The sequence below is a fragment of the Arachis hypogaea genome, chromosome 14 (assembly GCF_003086295.3).
Source record: "Arachis hypogaea cultivar Tifrunner chromosome 14, arahy.Tifrunner.gnm2.J5K5, whole genome shotgun sequence".
Classification (NCBI taxonomy): domain Eukaryota; kingdom Viridiplantae; phylum Streptophyta; class Magnoliopsida; order Fabales; family Fabaceae; genus Arachis; species Arachis hypogaea.
The window spans coordinates 122,435,356-122,462,650 of record NC_092049.1 but is presented as its reverse complement, the minus strand read 5'-3'; the positions used below and the strand labels follow the sequence as shown (position 1 = coordinate 122,462,650).

Genomic DNA, 27,295 nt, shown 5'->3' with positions numbered 1-27,295 from the left:
GTTCCACCTCTAATAGGGAGATTGGGTGTTTTGCTTGAGTCCTCCTGGTAGTGAAGTGAGCCAGAAACTTGGCCTTGATGTCGACAAAAGGATGAGATCGACCCGGAAGGCAGTGTGTTAAACCATACCATGGCTGGGTCTGACAATGTTATCGGGAAAGCTTTACATCGGATTGCATCTTTAACTCCTTCTAAGTTCATTCTAGCCTCAAAGGCATCAATGTGCTCTTGAGGATCCATCTTTCTGTCGTACTTCAAGTTCGTAGGCTTGTCAAAATGCTTTGTCAATCGTACTTGAAGAACGTGGGAGCAAACGGGTCTATCCCATTATGACATGTTCTCGGGATTCTTTATGTCTTTTAGAAGTAGGACTCCTCTGCGGAGTCCGCCTCCTTTTAGACTGGACAGATTGTGACTCTTCCCATGCTCGAGAATCAACCCGTCGTCAGGGCGACCTTCTCTCGTCTCTACGACGTAGGGGTGAAGATGAGGTCCGCCAGTGTTCCTGCCTTTATTCAGGGTTTCCGGGATGGGGCTACTCCGTTCCTCGGCTGGACGACTTTGGGAGCAGGACTGCCTGGACAATAAGCGCTCAGCCAACTCTCGTTGAAACTCTAATTGGTAGTGTTCTAACTCTTGCACCCTATGTCGCATTTCTTGCATGGCATGGTGATAATCGTCTCCAAGGCAAGCAAACTGATGGGTTTCTGGATGACGGTTTTCTGGGTTAATGGGTTCTAGATTTTCGTAGCCAAGAGGGACTTCTTCTTGACTTGGTGTGACATTAGTCTCGTGTCTATCCTCCCGTTGTTGGCTTTTCAACGAGATTTCTAAATTAACTGCAAAGCGAATCTGTCGCTCGGCCATGATTCTCGCCAAAGTAGAATCCCCATAGATAGCGCTAAATGTTCGTGCTCAAAGCGAACTTACGAACTAAAGAGATGGAGATTAGAGATTCCGACGTCGTTACGCGCAGAATCAGGCCGGGTGGATAATCTGCAAGACATTCCGATGCTAAAGTCAATAATGTATTAAGTGGTGAAAGCCTTTTTTCGTGTGCTTATCTATGGATTGTTTTTTTCTTTTAACTTTGCCCTGTAAAGCTATTGTTTTTTCGGCATTCAGTGCTTATTACAACGCATTATTACCGAGATTTAACGGTTACAAGCTTTTGTTGGTGTAGCCATTATGGCAATCTTGCGGTTATCTCGTAATGTCAGTTATGATCTGATTGCTTTGTTAGTTATACTCTCTTTTGTCCAAAACTACACAGTATAGCACACGGTCAATTTGAAGACAAGCTAATAACACGATCCAATAATCGAATGACATGTAAGCAAGGTTAATCACCTTCAAATATGCACGGATTTGGGAGAAACCACCCAATTTTAAATCATTAATCCAATTTCAGTACTTATGCTTTAATTAGAGGAGTTCAATGTGTTTACGAGTTCTTACCGTACTTGTTTGGATAACTTGCTTGTTAACTCAACAAATCTACTCAAAATCATTTTTTATCTCAAAAAAGTACCCACGTTTTCACAGCTGCAAGTCGACAAGAGTACAATATGAGTTTAATAGCTTTACGGTGTGCTCAGCTCTTATTTCTTATGCTACACCCTCCATTACACAATACCCATCCAGCCATCCCTCTTACTAACTAAAATTATTTTCCAATCCAATGATTACAAAAGTCAAAGACCACGAATGGTCCCTAAATAAAAGATCCATTGTAAACAACACCCCGATTGAGTTTCAGGTGAAAATATTTTCCTCACTCTCACGGTCTCACCCTAAGCTGAAAGCTTCTTTATTTTCTTTATTCTTCTCCAATTCACAGTACTTAAAGGGTCCCACTCACAACTCTTGTGGGTCCCACCCGTCACGGTCCCTTCTCCCATTACTGAGTCGCACCCACGCATCATTCCCACCTTCTTTTTCTTCTTCTTCTTTTATTTCCCAAAACGCAGAAAACTCAGTTGCCGTTTTCTGCCGTCAATCAAATCAATGGCTTCCAGCAACATTCATCGAAACGGCACCCAAAGAGGAATCATTAGCAACAAGTTCGATCGCCCTCTCAAGCCCCGCCACCGCCCTCCCTCTCCGGGATCCACTTTCCGCCGTAACTCCTCCGCCCCCCGCAACGCCGACGCCGGTCAGTCCCCTCAACCATCTCCTTCTAGAGAGAGAGAGAGAGAGAGAGAGAGAGAGAGAGAGAGGGAAAGAATGTAAGTCTAAGTAGTAGCATTTGTCAGTTGGACTCAAATAATGAAGCACACTACTTCTCACTCTTCATTATGACTCTTTCTTTTTTGTGATCTATGATGCAATTATGACTAGTTAGTTTTGTATGATTATGTGTTTATGTGGTGGTTTGGTTGGTGGTGGTTGTTGCAATTTTTATATGTATTTTTGGCTGTTAGAATTGTGAATTAGAAAGAAAGCGCCATAACAATTGTGATATATAGGAGTAGGACTAGCCGTGTGTGTGGAAAGAAAATAATGAGATGCATGTTGCACATTGCTTTTTTATTTAAACCCCGTTCTCCTTCATTTAGTTTAGTTTAGATCTGGAGTTTTGGAATGTGTGGTGTTATTAGAGCCCCAGATGATGATATCGGTCATCAATATGTGTAGCTTTTGGTGGTTTCTGGTTCTAAGCAAGGCTTTCAATTTAAGCACAATGGGGAGGGCAATAATTTTGAAGGAGTAGTGTGAAATTATTTTCTTTTCCTTTCAATTTAAAGCATTTGGTTTGGGTGCTTCCTTTGTTTTTATGATGCTATCAGTTCATGCCTAAGAGCTTGGTCTGAGGTTGTTTTATTAATCACCCTTGTTAATGTGTGTCTTGTTTATTTTTGTAATCTTACTCTCCCATATCTTACATCCTTCCGGATAACGAGAATCAAAGTTTTCAATAATTGAGTTTGTATGGTAGTTAGCAGATACTTTTATGAAGTGTAAAATTATGTATTTTGCTTGTACATTTTCATTTATTATGGGAAGCGACTTAGGATGTTGGTTGATGAAATGCATCTTTTGAACCGAAAATAGAGAATAAGGAAATGATCAGTTTGAAATGTTAAAATGCCAATGACTTTTGACCTAGTTATATATATATATATATATATATATATATATATATATATATATATATATATATATATATATATATTCATGAACAGCTTAGGTTCAAAGTTGTGTTTGTTGGGAATGTGTGAAGGGACTTACTCAGGAAGAACTTGCTAGAAGAGCAATCCATCCATATTTATTTTGGACCAACTATGATTTACGACCTCCTGGTGATGAGGAGATGCCATTCCTAAAGTCCAGGTTAATTTGATAGTTCAGGATTGAGTCTTTTAAAATTTAAATGGGGTTCCAACTGTAACAACCAAATCTATATGGGGCTCATACATGCTCCTGTGTCATTGCCTTTCAACTGCAAGTTTGAAACTTGACAAAGGGGAACTTCGGGCTGCATAAGATTTTAGTATAAATTATGCTGAAAAGGATACTGAACAGATAAAGAAAGAGGAAGGAATAGACTTATAGGGCCTCCAACTGGCCAATATATCTAGAGATACTAGATATAGAGGGTCTAGACTTTTAGTTTTCTTGCACATCCCTCATACTGAAGTCATGATTTTATTTTGAATGGAAGCCAATTCCAAAGTTTTTATGTACAGTGCCTGGAAGAGTTCGAGTGGCAGTGAGATTGAGACCTCGAAATGCTGAAGAAATGATAGCAGATGCTGATTTTGCTGACTGTGTCGAACTGCAACCAGAGGTGCATCCAGTTTACTTGATTAGCTAATGTATGTAGATTCAATGTTTTGCTTTATTTTGATAAAGTGGATTCATTTACTTTTTCTGCTCCTCTTCAGCTTAAAAGGTTGAAACTTCGTAGAAACAACTGGGATTCTGACACATACGAGTTTGATGAGGTGCTTACTGAATATGCATCACAGAAACGTGTCTATGAAGTTGTGGCTAAGCCAGTTGTTGAGGTCTGTTATGGTGGTTCATGTCCTAATTTAATTTGCTCACGAATATCTTCTACTGAGCTATTCTATCTATTTCTTCTTTATGTTAGTGTCACTCATGATTTCATAAACATTTCTAACCTTCACCATCATCATTGTCGTCTTTTTTAATGTTATACAGCTTAACATGTCTGTGATGTCTGGTTTGTAGAGTGTTCTTGATGGCTACAATGGCACTGTAATGGCTTATGGTCAAACCGGAACGGGGAAAACATTTACTCTTGGAAGTTTGGGGGAAGGAGACACCTCTGATCGTGGTATAATGGTTCGTTCGATGGAGGATATTTTTGCCGAATTGTCTCCAGATACAGATTCCATCACTGTCTCATATCTGCAGGTTTGGTTTTATACCTTTTTGTTCATACTTCTTTTCGCATAATATCTGTTGATTTTCGTCTTCTTGTTTCCATGAAGGTTGTTCCTTTTATCAATCAAGTGTAAACTTTGCTAGGCCATATTAATTTGTGTAGAAATATGTAATAACACCACCTGCAAAATGTGCAGCTTTACATGGAGACTCTCCAGGACCTGCTTAATCCAGTAAATGATAATATTCCTATAGTGGACGATCCTAGAACTGGTGACGTATCTTTGCCTGGAGCAACACTTGTAGAAATCAGGGACCAGCAGAGTCTTCTGGAGTTATTAAGAGTCGGGGAAGCTAATCGGATTGCTGCTAACACAAAGTTGAATACAGAATCTTCCCGTAGTCACGCTATTCTCATGGTGAAATAATGTTTTATTTACATTTTATTTTTATATTATATCTCCCAAATTAAGAAATCCATATTTTAAAAAGAATATTCAATCTTATATCTATTCTCACACAGGTACATATTAAGAGGTCTGTCATGGATAATGAAGATATCGAATCTAGTGAAAATGGTGGTGATACACCAAACTTTATTACTAAACCTTCAAAACCACTTGTTAGGAAGAGCAAGCTAGTTGTGGTGGATTTAGCTGGTTCAGAGCGTGTCCATAAGTCAGGTGCATGCTAGACTTAACATTTGTGTATGTGTATAATTATGCATGTCATAAATTAACGGTCCTTGTTCAATAGCGCCTTCTTCATCATGTCCTTGTTGTGTACGCATGTTTTCCTTATGCTGACATCTCATGATCAGCTCTGACAAAATTTAGATATCTGAAACCCTGCTTGCCATTTTCAATTTCCAAGTCCTGAAAAAATTTTAGAAAGATGAGTTACTTTTGCAGGTATCTTAGTGCTTATATATATATATATATATATATATATATATATATATATATATATATATATATATAGTCAAATGGCAGACCTTGATTTGTTTCTCACACCTTTTTTTTTTCCATTTTAATGCTATCAGTTATTTCCTGTCTAAAAAACTGTCAATTTGCATATGCATTGAAATATTGAATGCAATAATAATGTCCTATATTGTATAATAAATGTCTGAAAGTATTTGGGTGTTTTGTGTGTTGTTATAAAAGAAGAAAGACAACTTTCTGGCGATCTGGACTGCTGAATGCTAAGAGGGTATTTCAGTTATAATTTTTAACTGATAATAATTAATTACAATACTTCCACTTGATTTTCATTTATTCCTCATTTTCACAATTTTGTAAAGAAAATTGAGACAATTGGATTTCTCGTGGCCTTTGAAATACGGACAGTGTTGATCCTGTCTCCTTTAACTTAATTGAGTTAATAGATACTGCTATTAGTTGGTATATGCTGAAACTTTTCATCTTTTCTTTTCCCCCTGCAGGAAGTGAAGGACACATGCTAGAAGAAGCCAAATCAATCAACCTTTCACTTAGTTCACTGGGAAAGTGCATTAATGCTCTAGCAGAGAACAGTGCTCATGTTCCATTTCGTGATTCAAAGCTTACCAGGATGCTTCGAGATTCTTTTGGAGGTTGGATGCCTTAATCTGTCTTGTTAGATATCCTACTAATATTGTCAAATCTTGTGAGATGTCATTAATGGTTCAGCAAACTGGTTTCTTAGATCCTTGACTGACACAACTACTTTATCTTCCTTAGTCTCAGACTCTCAGGCTCTGCATCACATAAATTGGTCTTGGACGTTAGTTGTATCTGTTCAAACCTACAGTGCTATTATTTTATTTTCCCTGCCTAATGTTTTCCAATAATCTGTAGGCACAGCAAGGACATCATTGATTGTGACCATTGGCCCATCTCCACGTCACCGAGGAGAGACTTCTAGCACCATATTATTTGGCCAAAGGGTTAGGTTTTATATGTGAATATGTTTATAAAAGAATAAACTACCATTTTGGCCTCTCAAAAGATTCAATTTTTGACAAAATGACTTCCAGAAAGAAACAAATGACATTTTGGCCTTCCAGTTTGACAATATGCACTAATTTTTCTCATAAGTGGCACAAGACTAATGCATTTGATCTAGATTTTTTGAAAGTTATTTAAAAGGTAAATACAAAATACCGAGGAAAAATTCTATCTCTTGACCTTTTTTTTCAATTTATGTTTCAATTTTTTGCCGTTCATATATAAAAAATAGTTCACTTAGTGTAAAATTACTAAATTTGGAGGGGAAAAAGATCATTTTTCCAAGCAGGCTTGCAAAAAAAACGAATCAAACTTAGATCATTTTTGGAGGGTCAAAATGTTATTTCTTTCTTTTGAGAATCATTTTGTAAAGATTTGAATCTTTTGGAGGCCAAAATGGTACTTGTATATAAAATTTTATTTCTATTCAATGTATTCATATGACATTTACTAAATATTATTAGACTTATATGCTCTTGATGTCCATGCCATTGTGCAATTTTTTATGTTTAAGGTGAATTGATGACTTTAGATTCTACCCTTATTCTTGTGCAATGCATTTATCTACTGTTGAAATTGTTATTATCTTAATTTGCATATCCTATCTAGTGGCTAGTTAATATTTGATTTTCCCTGATAATTTGAAATTATTTATTCCTCATTCAGTCATCGGTTCATCATGGATTCTGATTGCCTTATTATCAAAGTTCTTAGTATGTTACTATTACTGTTACATGAAACTAAAAACATTGTTGATATTTGACTTGATTAACTTTTTTGGCAGACAGATTAATGTGTATTTTATTTTCAGGCTATGAAAGTTGAAAATATGCTGAAAATTAAGGAGGAGTTTGATTATAAAAGCTTGTCTCGAAAGCTTGAGGTGCAGTTGGATAAGCTTATTGCAGAAAATGAAAGGCAGCAAAAAGCTTTTGATGACGAAGTTGAAAAAATAAACTTGGAAGCACAATGTCGTATTGCTGAGGTTGAGAGGAATTTTGCAGATGCATTAGAGGTTTGCTTATTTCTATATAAAAGTAGCTCTCTTGACAGCAGTAGTCTTTGTTTCAAAATAAAATTAAGTCTTCTAATTTTTGAAATGTTGCAAAAATCTTGCTAGATAATAATACATTGTGAATAAAGATTTTTATTTGTGGTTAAGGTATGTATGCATGATGTCATAATTTGATTCTTTATAATTGATTTGGGTGTTGTCTACTCTTTTTGTACTGTGAATAGAAATTAGAACCCAAAGTCAGCAACTGTGGTGCATGACTTAATTAAGTGGCATACATGGCTTCTTGAAGAAGGATGAGCTCTATTAAGTATTGTTGTTTTTGAGTTTTGAAGATAAAAAGTGATCTATCATCAAATAAGAGCGTGGCTGGAATATTTTTATCAAGGTTTTGGAATCAGTATCTCAGATTTTATATAGAATTTATATAATGTATAATTGTATACTTTGGGATACATACAATTTTCCTGTTATACTTTACCATTTCATGGTTGGTGACGCATTGTGCTGTGAGTTTGCAGCTCCAAGTACCAACTATTAAGTGAAAGGCTGAACTACATTATTTTAGTATTCCTTGTTCTGCTGAAAAACAATCTTCTAATACAACTTTGTAATTTCTAGCTACCTTTAATTGTATTTTCTGAATCAGAGGTAAAGCTTAGGCATGGTGCAAAACCTTTACATTATATTCTATTACAACCTAAATCTCTGAAACTACATATTAATATTTTTGTTTTTATACATCTATGGTGCTATGTTTCATATGGAATTTCAACTTGCAGAAAGAGAGATTGAAATGCCAGATGGAGTACATGGAATTGGTAAAGGAGCTGGAGCAGAAATTAGTGTTAAATCAAGAAAGACATGACTGTAATCGTTTTGTGGCTGATTGTGGCGAGGTATTTATTTTTAACCAATATTAAGTATTAACTATACTGAAAATCTTGTAGGCAAACATTTTTCCCGTATGTTTATTTACCATCTTTTTCTTTGGTTTGGTCATTGTGGCTTGTGCCAAAATTGATATTATGATTAGCACTTAAATCTTTTGGAGGTCCCAATGTTAAAAGATAATGTTTTGACAATTGGCGTGTTTAACCAGTAAAGCCAGTGGCTGAAGGTATTTTGTTTACATTTTGTCACTTTATTTTTGGCTTTTTCGGAACAGGGACCTGCATCATCTTCTGCAGATGTGTCTGAGCTCAAAATGTTGCTTGAAAAAGAAAATAAGCAAAGAAAGGCAGCTGAAGAAGAGTTAGAACGTCTAAAAGGTCAGCTGGGGAAACATACCCGATCAGAGGTGAGTTTCAGTGAAACAGAAATCTTCTATGGCTTTCTTATTTCCCAATCTTGGCTTTCTGGTATAACAGAACCTCTGTGTTCTAGGGAGGAGAGGATCTGGAGGTTATTAAGCTGCGCAACTTCCTTGAGGATGAGGCTAATCAGAAAAAGAAGCTTGAAGAAGAGATAATAATATTAAGAAGTCAATTATTGCAATTGAACTTTGAAGCTGACCAGGTAATTTCTCAAGTTCTGAGCATGTACGCCATGTAGCATATGCTTGAATAGTATGTGCTGTAGGAGGTGCTATAAAGTGCAACAGAACTCTTCATATCCTTGTATATCAGTTGTGTAAACTCTCCTCAAGAAACACAATTAGAGTAGCCAATAGAGTTCACGAACATAATATTATAAACAAATGTATGGGCTAAGAGACATGTTGAATTATGAACCTTCCACCAAAACATGCCAAAGAACTACATGATTGTCCAGCAGTTATTTTGGAATATTATATTGTATCTCCTACTAAAACACCACCTGACTTGCATGGTTTGGTTATTAGGAATTTTGGGTTTTATAACTACTAGAAGGCAAAATCTATTTGCAGTAGAAGCTAGTTTTATGGTTTATCTTGACACATTTTTCTACATTACGAAGTTCTTTGAAAAGTTCTGTCAAATGTCAAATTAAAGTTTGGCTGGTACAATGAAATTTGTACTAATTGTCATCAGATGAATGCTCTTTTTTCCTCTTTTAGTCTGTACCTGCAGGTTACTTTGTTCTTTTAGCATGGGTTTGATCTAGAATGATTTGATGTTATGTCCATAGATGAGAAGGTGTTTGGAAAGTGGTAGCTCAGGGAGCTCATTTCCCTCCATTGATCCTTCTATGACACATGTTAGGCATTCCCAGCTCAAAGACACTGGGAATGGTCCAAAGTCTTCAGTCACTACTCTCTTTGAGCAAGGTATGAATAGATCGAGTTATAATTGAAACATCAAATTATTCATAATCATACATATATGACCCGTATTATTTTAACAGTTGGATTGCAAAAGATTTTGTCATTGCTGGAGTCAGATGATGCCAATATGCGAATTCATGCTGTGAAAGTGGTGGCCAACCTAGCAGCTGAAGGTAGTTTTAGCCTCTTTACCGAAAGCAACTATTTGGCTTTCTAAACACTTTTTGTGTCTCCATGAACCGCCTAATCATTGTGGTATTTTGCTATGAAATGCTCTTTGTTTTGGCAACACAATTATATGTTTCAAGACAAGTTCTAGTCTGTGTTAATTTTACACAACTTTCTCTTAGGAGGAGAGAGAGAAGGGGGGAGGGGGGGTTTGAATGTTGCTTAGTGAACTTCCAGCCCCTTTTTCACGTGGTCCCATTCCACAAATCCATGTTTCCATTAATTGCACTATTTTTTTGGTAGTCTTCATAATCATTAAGATTGTATTCTTTTGGCAGTATATGATCATTTGTCTTATCTTTAGGATTTGTTCAGTAACTTCCCCCAATTTAACATGCAGAGGCTAATCAAAAAAGAATTGTCGAATCTGGTGGTCTCACTTCCTTATTGATGCTTCTTAGAAGATACGAGGATGAAACTGTTCGCCGAGTGGCAGCTGGGGCAATTGCCAATCTTGCTATGAATGGTGATTGTAAAAGAGTAGCTTTCTGTCAAATGATATAAATAATTGGATCTTTCTTATTTACAGTTTATTTGTCAATATTTGTATAGCTAGTTTGGGAAGTCATATTGTCTTTGGTTTCCATTGTGGCAATTCAGAAGCAAACCAAGAACTTATCATGGCAGAAGGAGGAATAACTCTCTTATCAATGACAGCATCTGATGCTGAAGATCCACAAACTCTTCGAATGGTTGCTGGGGCAATCGCTAACCTTTGTGGAAATGGTATATTACTATTTCGTTTTGGTTTTCCAACTATTCAAGTTGCTAGATGTTGAAAATATATTTTCAGCTGTCAAATGAAGTCATTCATAATTTGCCTGATTTGATGCCACGGTTTGCTACTAACCGTGATTTCGTTGCCATGTTCTTCATCCAGATAAAATATTGATGAAGCTGAGATCTCAAGGAGGTATCAAGGCTTTACTAGGAATAGTTAGATGTGGGCATCCCGATGTTCTATCCCAAGTCGCACGAGGAATAGCTAACTTCGCAAAATGCGAATCTCGATCATCTAATCAAGGTCTATTTCCCTCCTTAGTATCCGAGTATACACACCTTAAAATAGATTGAAAAATGGAGAATGTTCTTACTCCATAAAAAGAAAATGCCATTTCCCATTGATTAACTTGCTGAATTTATGTTTTCTGAGCTCTTTCCACTACACTTGCCACAAAGCAACTTTAAGATTCTTCTAGTACCATATAGAGATTAAGGAGATAAAGAGGCTTTGGTTTGTAGCCTGATGATTCTACTTTGCGCTCACAGGGATAAAAAGTGGTCGATCTTTCTTGATAGAAGATGGTGCACTACCTTGGATAGTACAAAATGCTAATAACGAGGCTGCACCCATCAGGCGTCATATTGAGCTTGCGCTCTGCCACTTGGCACAACATGGTAAGGGAACAGGCGACTTCTTGTGATCTCTTGAACTTTTCTAACTACATTCTTGTAAAACTTAAACCAACCGAGATAATGAATATTGCAGAAGTGAATGCAAAAGACATGATTAGCGGAGGAGCTCTTTGGGAGCTCGTCCGGATTTCAAGGGATTGTTCACGAGAGGACATTCGCAGTCTTGCTCGCCGGACTCTCAGTTCTATCCCGACATTCAAATCTGAACTGCGACGACTGCGGATAGAATGTTGATGACAGGTCTGCATGGAACTACATTTTTATTCTTGTTCCACATTTTGTGAAACAGAACTACCGGTACTTAATAATTCTTCTTGGTGGCATATGGGGTAGATGTATACCTTGCTAGTTTTGCTTTGGGAGAAGCAGGGTTAAGCATGTAATTTGTAATGATATCTAGCCATTACTGACCTAGATTGTTTGTATATCGAATATTGATAGAAGGGAAAGTAGATGACAAATGAGGTTTCTGCATGGTAGAGAGGGAAGTTGATATTATGTTCAGTCAAACATGGGTTTGTCAAAGATTTGACCAACTCTTAGTTATATGGAGCTCATATTGTATGTAATATTGAAATTGATTGATTCATGTAAGTAATGAAATTTATCTTCTTTTTTTTTTTTTGCCAATGTATGTATGTTAGAAAATCATTGTTGTGAAGTTTCTAATTATAGAAGTTTTGGCCGCCAATCAATTCATCCGTATATGGTATATAAAATTTGATAGAATGGTATTTTTAAAATTTTTCGAAAATTTGAGGAACAAAAAGTGTTATATTCAATTTTTATTTTTAATAAAAAAATGTTATTGTATTGAAGTGAATCTCAACAAAAGTGACTGATAAGATGATCATCAATATAATTTTTAGAATTAATTACTCTATCGGTCTGATCTCTATAAATTTATTAAATTTTTAATTAGATATTTATATTTTTTTTCTTTTAGTTTGAGTCCCTATTCTATATCAAATTTTGTAATTAAGTTCTTGCCGTGACAAAAACGTTTGAATTAACGAAATATTTCTTTAAGCAAAACGAATATGTCTAATACTTGACTGAATATTTTGTGTAGTTTAACATAATATTTCGTTAATTCTAACATTTTTGTTACGGTAGGAAATTAGTTACAAAATTTGATATAGTATAGGGACCCAATTGAAAAGAAAAAAAAATATAGGGATCTAATTAAAAATTTGATGAAATTATAGGGACCGACAGAGTAATTAAACCTAATTTTTATTTAAAAAAAGTTATTGAAAATATATTTTATTTTTGTTCTCAATGTTTATATTTTAATTTTAATTTTATTTTCAATGTTTGGTTTTAATTTTATGGGTAAAGTAGTCACCAAAAAAAAATTTATGGGTAAAGTACTAAATTGGTCCTCTATGTATGGGCATAATTCTGTTTTAGTCCTTAAGGTTTAAAGTGTCATATTTAAATGCAAAAAAGTTTCATTTAGTTTTAATGTAGTCCTACCGTGAGGTCAAAGTTAAATAATTAACGAGATGTCCCACATGACAACAGTACAAGAATAAGATCGATAATCTAGAAAATAAGTACAAACTCCAGAGGCACAAAATCAACTGTGGATGTATCAATATATTTATTTATCATTTTTCTTAGTTCTATAGAAAATATTTCATTTAAATTATAAGAAAAATGATAAATAAATGTATTGATGTATTTACAGTTGATTTTGTACCTCTGAAACTTGTACTTGTTCTTCAGATTATCTTGTTCTTATACTGCTATCATGTACAGTGGCGGATCTACGGGGGGGCCTAAGGTGGCCATGGTCCCCCCCAAAATTTAAAAAAAAAATAGTAAATAATAATAATTATGGTTCTATTATACTAGCCCAAGCCCATACTATTAATTAAAGTAACACTAGTACATTTTTCAAATATTTGTTTTAAACCATCAGAGGCATCAGCGTCACTTTTCTCTCTCTTTTAGTGGTTTCCAAACTTTTGGTCTTCTACTCTTCTCATTCTAATTTTCTTTCCATACCAAAACAAGACATATGAAGAAAAACCATTGAAGAGAAGTGAACAGCAAAATATTAACCATTGAATGCACAACAAAGATTCAAAGAGGTATATTTCAATTTTTTTAAGTTAATAACAATGTCAAGTATTATTTATATTATTTATTTAAAATAATTAATTTATTTTTTTTATAATGGACAGTGTTCAAAGATTGAAGTGAGGGCAAAACTTAATAGAATTATTTTTGGGTGAGACTTGGAACAAAAAAATAATCAGGTAACTTTATTTTTGATTATTATATATTTGTGTTTCTAAAATTATTTGTTATTACTCAATAGATTTAATATTTTTTTAAAGAAAATAATATATATACAATTATTTTTGTTTTTTTTTTTTGTTAGATAGTTTAAGTTAAGTTAAAAATGTCAAAGATGAAAATAATTCACTCATTTTTCAAGAGAAAAGAGAGAATATATGATGAACAAAATTCAGCTTCAGATTCTTTGAGTAATGTTCAAAATATTATTGAACAACCTGTGGCACAACTTGTTGAGCAAGATTAAAAAATATCAAAATCTTAAAGTATGTAGTCGAACATTGACTTTTATATAATATAATTACTTTTTTGATATATATGCTACAAATCATATTTTATTAATTTTTTGTTATATTTTATATTTAATTGCCCCCCTCTTATGAAATTTCTGGTTCCGCCACTGATCATGTAGAATATTCCATTAATTATTTAATTTTGATCTCACGATGGGACTATATTGAAGTTAAATGAACTTTTTTTTGTTTAAATAAAATACTTTAAATATTAAGGACTAAAATAGGATTAACGTAAAACGCTAATTTAATATTTTACCCTAATTTTATTGTTGACGTTTCAATATGTTCAATTATATTTCTGGGTTTGACATATGTCTGTACACAATTGCCACGTCAATTTCTTTATTAACAGTGTTAATCTTCTCAGGTATAATTAAATATTTTAAACGTTAGAAACAAAAATTGAAACAAATTAAATATCAGGAGAATTTTTCAAAAATTTAAGGACAAAAAGTGTAGTTTAGTCTAATCTTAAATTAATTTTTAACTTTTGTAATACTGACACATACATTTTTATTTTTTTTTAATCTAAACAAAATGTTAAAAGTAGACACTTATTATTATCATTGGTAGTTTCTTTTTTTGTTCGAAAAAGCTGAATATATCATTGGTATTTTGGTTTAGTTTGATTTGAATAATAAGTGTTTTTTATGAAAAATAAAATAAAAGTAAACCAATGAGCTTTTACAATGGATCATGTGAACATGTGATTGACTACAAGTCTAGAGATGTGTCGAAAGTTTTACAGATAAATGACCCAAATATAATTTGATCTCTTATTACTTCCTTTGCAATCAGTTTCAAATATACAACACTACCAAGAGGAGCTCAAAAACCAGCAGATGATGATGATGATGATGATGATGATGATGATGATGATGACTACTAAAAGTATTTACATTATGTCACTGAATTTGAAATATGATGTTATTTATATTCATTTTAATCTTATACATTATTTCAAACTCACTGATAGGAAATTTACCCAAAAAAAAAAAAAAAAAATCATACACTTCATCCATAATAAAAGGATGTATGTCAAATTGTCAACAATTTGATTTATGATAAAAAATAAATACACAATATTTCTCGTTAATTTTTTTTCAACCAAACTAAGGTTTTAATTGGCATGTCTTGATTTCATCATGGACTTGAATTCTTCAAAGTCTACAAACCCATCTCCATTCTTATCAACCCCTTTGATCATGTTCTTGCACTCTTTCTCACTGCACTGATCAAACCCTAAACTCATCAAAACCCTATTTAGCTCCTTAGCTGAGATTAAACCATTCTTATCAGTGTCAAACACAAGAAAAGCATCCATTAAATAATCATTTTCTTCTTCATCATCATTATTATTATTATTATTATCCTTTTTGTCATTTTCATTCATAACAACCATGAATTCATCCAAGTCAACGAACCCATCTCCATTTGAATCCAACACACTAAACATGCTCTCAGTTTCTTTTGCAGCTATGGATTTCTTGTATCCAATGCATGATGAGAGAAACTCACTGAGTTCGGTGGTTGATATCTTGCCATCACCATTGGTGTCAATGAGCTTGAAAACATGCTTCAATTGGTTAGAGATTCCCATATCAACAAAAGAAGAGGGTAATGATACCTTGGATGATGATGATGATGAGAACCCATTGTTGTTTGGTTTTCTGGTGTAGCAGCAATCAATCATATCCATGCTCTTTGGCTGATTGAGGCCAAGGAATTTGGTCTTTCTTTCAAGAAAAGTGAAGAAAGTTTTAAAAGTTTCAAACATGGCTGAGGAAGAAGTTAAAGGGAAAAATGCTTAGAGAGAGTTCACCTAAACTCGAAAAATTTAGTTAAAGCTAAATTATAAAATCATCTAATTAACATCGTCAAAGCGATTTGAGACTTAAACTTACATGTTAATTCTAGAATTTGATAACCTTGACGTGCAACAAACATTAAAGATGGAGGAGATATATGAGGTTGATGAAGTTTAGGGTTTAAGGTTGTTAGACATGGTTGAACATTTTCTTTGAGGCAAGGTGGTATCACTTCGTCTATATATATAAAGTAGCAGATCATGAATTTATTTTTGGTAAACTGCATAGAGTATAGAATATATGGACAAGATATTTTATTACATGTCTATTATTACGATTACTGTAGTAGTTATATAATTTTAATAATATTTTTTAAAATAAAGTAATGTTTTTTAAAATATTTGAAAATACTTTTCATTTTAAAAAGTAAAATTAAATATTATAGCAAAAATATAAAAAAAAATATTACCTTAATTTTTAGTCTACATAAACACCATGATAATATAATAGCGACTCTAGTTTTTATTAGGTTGAACTGGTTCGTTCTAATTGAGATTTGATTAGGTCTTGTTTGGCATTTGGTTGAAAAGTATTAAGTATTTAAGTCAATCTAACTTTAACGCCGGCAAATTAAATTTGATAAGATTATAGGTTTACAAATACAATAACGTTGTTTCAAGTTTTCAACATGTTGAGCTATCCGTACGCAGGACTGCAAGTTTGCAACTGGATCAGATATTTAGCTTTTGACCTTTATTTTCTGGCCATATTTGGATTCTGATTAAAACTAGACGGCCATACTGCCATAGTAATTCTTATATGTTAGCCTTATAGGCCTTCAAAAGAAAAACATTTTGTAACCTTCCATGCTGCAAAAATTTGACGTGTACTAAATGAGTCATACGATTGAAGAAATTATAATAAAATAAATGAGAAACTGATTTTTAATTAATTACCATTAATTAACTTTTTTATTGTAAACTTATATTTTTTAATTCCCATAGAATTTATGATTAAAATTTAAAATAAAAAACAATTTTATAAGATTGATTAATATTGACCGAAAAAATTAAATACCCAGTTAAACTCTTAATAAAAACAATAAAACATCAATACCATTTAAAATAGATTATAAGGTTACAAACTAAATTTTACAGGAAAAGAAGGAAAACTCATTCTTAAAAAAAATTGGGGAAATTCCGGGAAAAGTAAGCAATAAGCATACAACATTAAACCTGCTTCTGACTGGAAAAGCTAGGCCTCTAAAATACAGAACTTGCTGCCCAAGAATAAAAATACAGAACTTGGTGGAAGATATATTATCTAAACACACTCACTGCTAACTTTCATACACTATTCATACACTATAAAACTATATTTCTGTTATGTAATCCACGGAAAATAAGAGAAGAAAAATATGGACAGATTTAGACAAAAATATCCTACATCTCAATGCAGGGTAAATCTTACCCAAGCAATCAACATGACCGTAGCAAAACAGGACCAACTGATAAACTAAGCATGTCGCTGAGTGCTACCTGGACCTCAGTTGACCCATGTTCGCAACTTATCAAGCTTGAGAAAAGGGGAAAAAACTGAGCCAGATTCTTCTCAAAGCACACATCTCCCAAATTACAAATAGCCTGGATAGCAGCCACAATGAGAGGTGCGCGTGTAGCTAGTTCTCTTCGCTTACCAGAGCCTAAAGGAATTAACCAATGTTGTTGTGCACCACGAGAAGATTCAGATACTTGTCCAGAACCTGCAACTTTAATGTAGAACTCCAAGACCTCCTGACAAAGCCGGACCAAATGAGTCTCCACCTCAGCGGCCTCATTAGGCCTGTCAACAAGTAGGTTCTGTAAAAATGTGAGGCATATTTGGTAGGACTCATTCTCAAGGCGTAACAGCGGAGGGTCTTGCATTTGGGTCATTGAACCAAACTCTTGCAACTTTGAGCGCAAAATAATATTGCTGTTAATCTTGTGTGCATGTGATGCCACATCATGCAAAGCATCAAACAGGACAAGAATTGATTTTGCTGAAAGTTGAGGACGGTACATGTTGTATATCTCCATCACCGCCTGCCAAATTTCAGAAAGTAAATATTGTCAATTTTTTTTTTTTTTTTTTTTTTTGAGAAAGCAGAATACATTTGTTTCTACTGGCGCACATAACTTTGTTAGTGCACAATATGTACCAAAATATGTTATGATGTGGAGCATATGTGTCCTCCCTCTTGGTGCATATTCCCAAGATAACACAACTTTGTTGTGCTAAATCAGATAAAGAAAATAAGAATCTACCTGAATCAATAAAAGCTGAACAGCAGCTCGGCATTTTGCATCAGATAAATATGCATGAAGACGACGAGTTCTAAAGCTTTCTAAATTATTGGGTGAGCTAGACTCATCAGCAGGATCATTATCTTCTTCAGCTGTTGAAGCACGCTGATCATTTATAATCACGGAGTCTCCACTGTCAAGGAATGAAAAGTTAGGTAGTGTTGCATTTGCAGCCTCTTTTAGTGACAAAACCACTTCTAACCACTTCTCATCTGAAAATAGCTCTCCAGCATTACTCATCAAACGAACAAATGCAGCAATACCAATGCCAGCAAGGCTTTGATGTGGGCGCTTTATAAAGCTAACAAGGAGTATCAGCACCTTTCTTAAAAGAGGATTGACAGTGCTGTAGAAGTTGACAAAAAGATCTACCACCAATTGGAGGGCTAGTGTGCATGTTTCATAAAGCCATGCATCTTGATCAAGCTCACCATCAATCTCCAATTCATTGATCTGTGAGCTACTTCCTGCGGGATCAATAGCATGACGTACATAATCAAATATTGGGAATAGGACTGATTCAAATACTCTTTCCCATAAAGGTAATGAAAAGAGGTGGCCATGATTGCGTAAGGTTTCAAATAGGACTTGCAAGGCACTCTGCCTAATCTCGGGCCTTGGATCAAAGCTAAGCTCAGACAAACCTGCACAATAGAAGATGCGTGTCAGCATGTGTTAAGTGCACATGTGAATAGCTAAGCTTCTCACAACTTGAGATAAAATGGATAGCAGTACGAATCATTCAAATTAAGAAAGGAGCTAACTAAATTTCCTCTAAGTCATGCCTAAACAAAAGTATTATCATTACCGGCCAATAAAGGAAACCAGAAATAGAGATGATCTTCCTTGTCTGTTAAATCTCCATTTTCAAGTTTTCCCTCTTTTCCTGTTCGAGGTGATGGTGACAAAATCTTTCCAGAAGTTTCCTTGTCCTTATTCCTTGATGAAAAACCAAGGTCTCCTTCTGCTAGTTTAGTTGCACAGACTCGAAGAAAAGCAATGGCATTTAAGCTAATCTCTTTGTTAAATCTACTATTGGTGAATGCAATCAGACAATTCACACAATCTGTAAAGGTGGTGGTTTCTGTCTCGGTGATGTAGGGGAAGTAATCACGAATAATCTTCTCAATAATTTCAAAAGCCAAGAGTACAATATTTCTGTGGTCATCATATGCCGCTGTTGTGAATACCTGAAATCAAGACCACAAGCAATAAGTAGAAAGAATCTCAGCAAACAAAGTCAAAACAAAAACATTCTCTGCACAAATTGTAGTGCTCTCCACTAAAAAAAAAAAAAAAAAAATGCAACCATACCATGAACATGCTCTTCCATCCTGATTTGACATTGTTCACACGAGATAGAACCATTTGAGAGACACATCTGATGATAAGTTCTCTAATTTCAACAGCACTACTCCTTCGCATAACAATGACAAAAGGCTTCATAAATTCATTCTGAAAATTATAGTTAGCCAACTCTTCCCGCTCTAGAAATTTCATTGACAACTGACGCAAGGAATCCATTGCAAAAATTGCAATTGAAAGGTTTCCGGAACAGCCAATGGTTACAAAGAAATCTGAGAGAACATGCCAAATACTTGACCACACAAGCCTGATGCGGTTCATATTATAATGCCTGTGCACGATCAAGCCAAACAATAAATTAGACAGCAGCGAATAGAAACTAACTAATCATTAAAGAGAGAATCATAAGCCCAATGCCCTGCCCCAACTTTTTCCCCAGATCAGTTGGACCTTCCCAATTTCATCTTTGGGGACAGTTGTAATTTGCTCTCATCAATAAAATGACACTGAATTGGTTTCAAAACCAAAAAAGTAATAGATAGCATTTTTACACGCAACTCCATATGATATTTACAAGAACAGGACAGGAAACTAGATCAGATGAGCAAACTTTATAAACATTCAAATAATTTTGCATGGGACATGAAGAAGGGCAAGTGCCAAATGTAAGTGCAACCAAGGCAACAGTGTCATAAACAACAAAGGATATTGCAGTTCCCAAGAAAACCAGTGTTCCAAAGTTGCAATAACTCCAACCAAAACACCGTCAGGCAGAAGAAAAAAAAAGTTCAGGCAGCATGCAGATAGAATGCATTAAGGAGGAGGAGGGTAATACATACGCAATCTCAACTATTTTTGTAAGACTGAACACCCGTGGATCAGTGGGAGATCTCAATTCCTCCATGGAGACCTTGCATAGAGCCTTAACAAAATCTATTATGGCCTCACTGTTCAACTTCTGACTCCGAGTAAATATGCGGTTCATTTCCGAGCTTCCAACTTGTTCCAACATATTCAAATTAGAAACTAGACTGTTCACCTGTTCCGACGTGACAGCTCCAGAAGCATTACTGCCAATTCCAGAACTATCATATGAACCCCTCATTACCGTGGAAGCTGCATACTGCATTCTCCCAGGTCCCTTCTTCTTCAAGACAGGAAGAATAGTTGATTTTGCTTGCTTTGTTTTTTCAGAATCATTCTGAGGAAAAGCAAAGAATGTCGCATCTGGAGGAGCGCCCTCTCCAAGAAGATGTAGATGCTCAAATCGGGAAACACAGGTCAAAATATGCTCCCATGCTTCTTGTAAGTAATTCCCATCCTCGTCAGCAATAGTAACTATGACCTATCAACAATTCATATGAAAAGTCTAAAGTCAAATCCAGAAGAACTTAAGGTTGGCAGGACTCAATCATAAAGAAGTCACGGAAACAATTTATACACTTAGCATTTTAGAAAGTATCAAAATCAAAACAAACAATTGCTACTCAACAAAGATTCCATCTTATTACTGTGTTCATGAGCCAGCAAGAATAGAATTTTTATTGCCAACCTTGATTGCGTCTACATTTTTCTGCTTAATATCAGCAGGAGAATGCAGGGAAGTAAACTTTGCCAATGAGGTTACAAAAGCATCTCTATGAGTCTTCATGGACATTACAGAAGTAACATGAATAGCATAGCGGAAGCCTTCAAGACAGAGAGATATTACAACTTCATCATCACTTTGATCAAGAGGAACACTGAAGGCAGCTAACATCGGAGCCCAGCAGGCTTCAATCATGAATCTAAGAATTACGACATCCGTGGCAGCATAATAGACTGACCTACAAATTGAAAGCAAAAAATTCATCAAATTGAAGAAGTATAAGAACCTATGTATCAAACATTATGAAAGGAACAACAATAAAACAAATACATTTCAATAAGAAGTAAAAATCAACTTTAAGATCCAAACAAGTGAGACAGTTGGCATAGAATTTACGGAAAAAAATAAAGCAAGAAATACAATGAACAAGGACACAGTCCACACTTCAAAATAAAATGGATCATGCAAAGCAACAGATAAATATTTCTAGAAGTGATAAGCTTTTAAACACGTTAAGGTGTATGAATAGTGGCAACACAAGATTCTCAGGTGAGCCAAACATTGAATGAGGTCAAATGGAGTGCAAGATCTGAGAAATGAGCTTGGACAGGAAATAAATGCTTTCAACAGGATGGGAAAAATATGCTAGGGAACATACTCTGTCTTGCGAGCTTTTTCTTTGAATTGTTCTTGCATACGTCGGATTAAATCATCACTAGTCCCCATAGTACTGTCTTCCCCACGCTTACGGATCACAATGTTCAAAATACTATCCAAACCCAACAGTCTATTAGGATTCACAGCTTGTCTTTGTTGGGTTTCCAAATCAACATCTTTCATTTTGATCTCATTTTTAGATATTCTCTCGTACAAGGACCTCAAGTATTCCTCTGGCACATCTTTTCCATCATCTATTCCACGATTGTTTTTAATGAAATCATCAGCAGACATCTGCGTCGTTCAAAAACCATGTAGAAAATAACCGATTGCATCTATCATAATTAATTAACTGTGCATATATTTATCGAATTAACTGAGCGTACCTTGTTCTTCACCATTGGATTGTGAGCATCAGTATTGAGCATGATCACAGAATAAGCAAGGACATAAGCTGTATCAGCACTGGAAAAAACTTTTGGATTACATTTGCAATAACGTTCGGCAAACTTCTCCATGATTCGATCAATTTTTTGGGCCTCACCAGGCAGTCTAAATCCCTGAAGGAGAACCCTGATTGCCTCATCAAATTGCATCCCTTGAAAGTCAAAAGAATCCACATAGGCATGCATTACTTTCAAGGACATTTCATCCCTTTCTCCCAGATAATCACCAATCAGAGTCTTGTTCAACCCAGAAGCATCTTTAAGAAAAGCAGCTATATCTTCCGGAGAGTTACCCACTTTGTTGGCATTAATGAGGAATTCAATTCCTTTCTTAGGCTTCCTATTAAACAATGATATACCTTCCTGCCATAAGCTGGACATTAGCTTCATAGACAATGTACAGCTAAAAGCAATAACCGACATCTGCTTGCTACTCCAAACTTTATGCATTGCTTACCTGGAGTTCCAATTTATATGCCCGGCGTTGCTCAATGGTGGAAACATCAGATGCATCATTGGAGATCTCAGAATGAGTTTCTGATCCTTCAGCTGACTCTTCTCCATTCCCATTTACCATAGGATGACCTCCAGCCTCATGCCCATTATCAACTGCTTCCACTTTCTTTGATGAAAGAGGTTCTGGAATGCGCAACTGTTTGTTCATCCAATCTCCCATAGATTTTAATACAGCAACCAAGCATTTCAATGCTTCAAGCTTTAATGTTTCCTCTTGAGGTGGCAAAACCGTGGTGGTTACACCAGGAGGGATTCCTTGGGCAGTTTTAAGAAGTCCATTGACCATCCTAGAAAGAGCATAGTGATTATATTATGTATCTTAAAAAACAAACAAGAAACACTGAAACTAGCATGAATAGTGTATGAAATTAATTCAAGAAATCAGGAATTATCTGGAGACCACATTTTAGTATATCATATTATTCATAAAGTGAACAAGTAAAATCAAGCATTTCACACCTCTCAAATATGTTTGACGAATTGACATCGCAGTCATAGTTGATAAAAATGTCCACCAATATCTGTGAATCATCACAAAGCTTCTCCAGAAAACGGAGGACTATCATTTTTTGCTGAAAATTAGGTTGAGCAACATTTTCTAGAACTCTGAGGACAATCATAGGGAAAAAAACACCAATTTCTGCCTTCAATCCAGCTCTAAATCTAGCAACCAGACTGATGAATATGGAGCATGATAGTTGAAAAACAATCATAAGATTTGATGCACTGTTCTTCAACAATGATAAGCATAAGTACTGCTTAATGGCATCCAAAAACCTGCTTTACCAAAGTCAATGCAACCATTAGAAATCTTCACTATCATCCAAGAGAGTTATATGATAATACAGAATAGTAATATACAGGCCTCCTCCATACACAACCAAAATGCCTTGTTAGAATCGATATGTGATTAATGTATGGTGCCATGTGATTTAAATGGTATGAAAATAATAGGAATATTGTATTGGAATAATAGAAGTCATCGCAATGTAATAACAGGAGTCATAGGAATTAGTTTAAGTCTTCATTATCATTATTGAAAATGTAATCTATGTATGTGTTTGGAAAATTGAGATCAAAATCATCCAGGAATTGGTTATAAGTATAACCACTTGTTTCTACAATTGATTGTATGAAAATAATTTTAAGTTTGGAAGCATGATCTTAAAGTGGATTTATGTTTGGATATATTGACTTAAAAGTAATTTTAAAGTAATATGCTATTGCTCTGCTTCAAACAAAAAACTCAGTAACAAATTGCTTATAAATTATAAGTTATTTTATGTTTTCTTATAATCCATTTGCAAGTTTTTAACCCCAAAAATAACAACCTAAACAATTTTTTAAAGAAACAACTTCATCTTATAATCTCATTACCCAAACAAGCACTATTTTTATTTCCTATTTCACTATATTAGTGCTGATTTTTACCTATATCTTCAAGAAACTTAACCTAAAGCCCAAGCATCTCTTCGATACATTGTTCTTATATTCCTTTCCTTGTTTTCATATTTCCTACAAATTAAACAGTAAGAGATCCTACCATTATTTGTACAACAGATTCTCCCGAGTTTTTTTTCTGGTAAAATCCTTAAAATATACTTCTTAACTGAATTCCCAAGACCTATAGGATTTTATACTTCAAAATTCAGAATATCCTCAGGGCTTGTGAAGCCTAAATTATCAATCACGATCAAGAACTTCTTTGATCTAACGATATGGCATTCACATACTTCTCTCTAATTTGTATAAAATATAGCAGCACTACTCCCCAAATGTAAATAATCCAACTTCACCTAGTAAAATACAGCTTGGTTACCACAACTTCTTGCTAGTAAAAAATCCAAATGGATATAATATGCACCCAAATGACATTGAGCTATTTACTTTATTAATATCCATAAAATGCAGCCATGTTTACCACCTCCCGGTACTATGTTTAACACAGAACTACACCTTCTGGTTTTCGTATGTCAATCACTAATTCACTACAATTAAACTAATAAACATCTTCACTAACTGAAAAGAAGACCAACATCTAAAAAAGTGATTGTACCTGTCGCTAGTCCTGAAGACAGCTCCAGCATTCTCCAGCAAGATCTTCAACAGCTCTAGGGCCACAATCTTCCCCTTCATCAGCTGCGGATCTGCGGACGCCTCCTTAGGGGGTGTCTTCATAGATAACTTACAAAGTGCCCTGAACACCAAAAATGCATCCCTCCTCAGCTTATTCCCAATCTGGATCTCCATATCATCATCCCTCTCCACCACCTCGCCATCCACAAGCTCCCCTTTCCTCCCTTCCAATGCAGTCTTGTACATACTGATCTCCCAATACTTCGCATCCAGCATGTCCTTGTCACTGGAATCCAACAAATCCGCCGGATTCGTGGTCTCCACAGTGGCAGTGGTAGTGGTCTCAAATGCACCATCGTGGCCTCCCAATGCGGAAACCCTGCTACTCGGCGTAGCAGGGTTCAAAACCCCATCAATGTCCTGCATAACCTTCGTTATAAAACCCTGCACAGACTGTGTAATCGAGTTATCTGCATCAGATTTCTCCACAGGCGCCATCAGTTCAGCCACAACAATCGGCTGAACCGGAACTGTGGAGGAATCCGCCTCCATTCTCCTAAAAACAATCACAAGCATCTGAATCAACGAAGCCTTCGCCGTTGTTTGATTCACCACATTCTTGCTACCAAGGTATATATCATAACAAGTTCTCACAATCAAAAGCAAGCAATCACCGTGGATTCTCAGTGAAATTGAGGTTACTGCAGATAAAAGAGACTTCAGAACCAGCAATTCGACGGCATCATCGCCGAGATCGTGGCACTTGCAGACGGATTCGATAAGATTCGCGAGAAGCTTCGCCTCAGGGCAGCCACCGGCGGGGTCAGCCTCGCCGCGGAGGTAACCATGGGCGATGAGCTTCTGAAGAGCATCAACGGCTGGCTCAGCTATCTTCAGGACGCCGGAGTTGGCGGCGTTGATGAGAGGCCGGAGGATTGATTCGGACTCCGCGAGGGAGTACTCGATGGCGCCGCCGCCGTTGAGCGGACCGGGGACTGAGGCTTCGGGATCGGCGGCGCCGTCTTCGGACCCCGGCGACTGAGGATTGCTCTGCTGCTGCTGTGATTGCGGTGAGGTTAGGGTTTCGATGACGGACTTGCACTCGTGAGCGAGCTTGGCGTGCTTCCGCCACGATGCGTTCTTGATGATCTTCTCAAGCGCCGGGATGATGACCTGGACCAGCCGGGAATCGGCTTCCGAAGAAGCCATTCCCGAGTTTTGGTGAGAACGAACGAGTTCGCGACTCGGCGGCGAGTTGGTTCGGCGGCGACTCGGGAAGGTGTACGGTTCCTTAGGATCTTTCTCCCATGAGCTGAGGAATTGCGGTAGTTGAGCTCGCAAGGTGGTTCGTCAATGGCGGCGAGTTGACTCAGTGAGTGGGGAGACAAAACGGAGGGAGCGAGTCACTGAGTTCAGTTACGGGATCTGATCTGAGGAAGTAACTAAGAACTAAGAAGGGTTAGACACAGAGATGAGAGTATTCGATTTGAGTTGATGACGGAAGATATTGGAGTTTGACATGAATTGACTGAAATATCCTTTCCGTCGCTCTGCAAATGATGCCTTAGCAAAGGAATATTGGACGCATTGTTGGGGGTAATTGTGTGTTTTTCCAGTTAGATTTGACTCTATGCAATGCAGATCTATCTAGGAATATAAAATGTCATTCTAAATAAAAATTAGTTTTAGGTGATTTTCTCTAATTAAAATAGGGACATTATTTGTTTGAGTTAAATGTAGCAGAATTACTATAGAACAAAACAAATAAAGAAAATGTGTAAACTGTTGTTTTGAGATTAGGAAGTTTTCTTTGACTTCAGTTTGTCAATTTATCATAATCTAATATCTAATAATATTTAAAAAATAGTAATATTATTCTTATTTTATAATAATATTTTTTTATATGGTTTTTTATTATAAAACAATGAGTAGTATTACTAAAATAAGAATGACATTACTATTTTTCTAATATTTAAACATTTAAAGAGATGAAGTGGAAGTATAATAACAAAATGAAATTAATTGAGAGAGATCAAACATGCAGGTCATGTGAAAAATCCATAAAAATAGGTCCATTCACATGTATGTTTATAATATGTATGATGATTATTAGTTTTTCTTTCTTGTCGCATATTTGTCTTATGGTAAATTTTTGTACATTTTAGAAGTTAAAGTCATATTATGGTAATGAAAGAAAAAATTTAGAGTGAAATTCCAATCTTTTGTATGACATGCTTTTGTCCTAATTAACTAAAATAATTTGTTTTAAGACACTTTCATCCATTAAAAATAAGTGTGTTTCTGGTGGTATTTATTTATTAATGGTTAAACTGGTCAAATATATTGGACTAAATTTATAGTAACACTTGTCAAATTTAAATGTAGTTGATGAAGTGTTTGACCAATCTACATACAGTAATTCTATTAATAATACGGGATAAAAAATTTTCACTTGAAGGAGGACTTCAAAATTTTTCGCTTGAAGGAGGACTTTAAAATTTTTCGCCGCCTTGTGAATCTTAAGTTGGTATCGTTTGACTCCGACTAAGTTTATAGGTCGCAATTGGTGTGTTGTTCTGGAAGGGTATAATGTATTGAATCAAGTATTTAGCAACAAATGACAGCAGCATTTAATGAAACAGTAGCAGAGAAATTCAGTATTAACGTAACCACAAGTAAGGTATGAAGCAATTATATAGAGAAGCAA

The 27,295-nt window shown here is 35.5% G+C and overlaps 3 protein-coding genes across 4 annotated transcripts; 1 reads left to right on the top strand and 2 right to left on the bottom strand.

Annotated features, from left to right (window-relative positions):
* Positions 1-1,789: 1,789 nt before the first annotated feature.
* Positions 1,790-11,861, top strand: LOC112743923 (kinesin-like protein KIN-UB). 2 transcript variants are annotated; one of them, XM_025793355.3, is made up of 19 exons: positions 1,790-2,154; positions 3,689-3,789; positions 3,887-4,009; positions 4,197-4,382; positions 4,550-4,771; positions 4,876-5,035; positions 5,797-5,946; positions 6,191-6,279; positions 7,152-7,355; positions 8,138-8,254; positions 8,524-8,655; positions 8,742-8,873; positions 9,465-9,603; positions 9,681-9,773; positions 10,169-10,294; positions 10,429-10,554; positions 10,709-10,852; positions 11,098-11,226; positions 11,318-11,861. In XM_025793355.3, the coding sequence occupies exons 1-19, from the start codon at positions 2,007-2,009 to the stop codon at positions 11,476-11,478; spliced, it is 2,682 nt and encodes an 893-aa protein (XP_025649140.1). In that variant the 5' UTR covers positions 1,790-2,006; the 3' UTR covers positions 11,479-11,861. The 2 variants fall into 2 exon arrangements, with proteins under 2 accessions (XP_025649140.1, XP_072070900.1); XM_072214799.1 differs by lacking the exon at positions 1,790-2,154 and adding an exon at positions 3,185-3,332.
* Positions 11,862-14,742: 2,881 nt separating this feature from the next.
* LOC112740570 (probable calcium-binding protein CML23) lies at positions 14,743-15,899 on the bottom strand. Its single transcript, XM_025789223.3, has one exon. The coding sequence runs from the start codon at positions 15,622-15,624 to the stop codon at positions 14,968-14,970; it is 657 nt and encodes a 218-aa protein (XP_025645008.1). The 5' UTR covers positions 15,625-15,899; the 3' UTR covers positions 14,743-14,967.
* A 905-nt stretch (positions 15,900-16,804) lies between these two features.
* LOC112743922 (brefeldin A-inhibited guanine nucleotide-exchange protein 2) lies at positions 16,805-26,279 on the bottom strand. The gene is made up of 11 exons (XM_025793354.2): positions 24,569-26,279; positions 22,972-23,289; positions 22,454-22,799; positions 21,937-22,359; positions 21,552-21,844; positions 20,858-21,131; positions 20,145-20,650; positions 19,315-19,636; positions 18,809-19,190; positions 17,962-18,644; positions 16,805-17,739 (listed from the first exon to the last, which is right to left on the bottom strand). Exons 1-11 carry the CDS (start codon positions 25,795-25,797, stop codon positions 17,134-17,136), a joined length of 5,382 nt encoding a protein of 1,793 aa, XP_025649139.1. The 5' UTR covers positions 25,798-26,279; the 3' UTR covers positions 16,805-17,133.
* Between the last annotated feature and the right edge of the window lie 1,016 nt (positions 26,280-27,295).

Coding starts and splice junctions, on each gene's coding strand:
- LOC112743923 (XM_025793355.3), top strand. CDS start 2,007: ATGGCTTCCAGCAACATTCATCGAAACGGCACCCAAAGAGGAATCATT. Junction 4,772..4,875: donor GTAGTCACGCTATTCTCATG/GTGAAATAATGT, acceptor ATTCTCACACAG/GTACATATTAAGAGGTCTGT. Junction 8,656..8,741: donor GGAAACATACCCGATCAGAG/GTGAGTTTCAGT, acceptor TCTGTGTTCTAG/GGAGGAGAGGATCTGGAGGT.
- LOC112740570 (XM_025789223.3), bottom strand. CDS start 15,624: ATGTTTGAAACTTTTAAAACTTTCTTCACTTTTCTTGAAAGAAAGACC.
- LOC112743922 (XM_025793354.2), bottom strand. CDS start 25,797: ATGGCTTCTTCGGAAGCCGATTCCCGGCTGGTCCAGGTCATCATCCCG. Junction 22,800..22,971: donor TCGTCAAACATATTTGAGAG/GTGTGAAATGCT, acceptor TGCTCTTTCTAG/GATGGTCAATGGACTTCTTA. Junction 20,651..20,857: donor AAAATGTAGACGCAATCAAG/GTTGGCAATAAA, acceptor AATTGTTGATAG/GTCATAGTTACTATTGCTGA.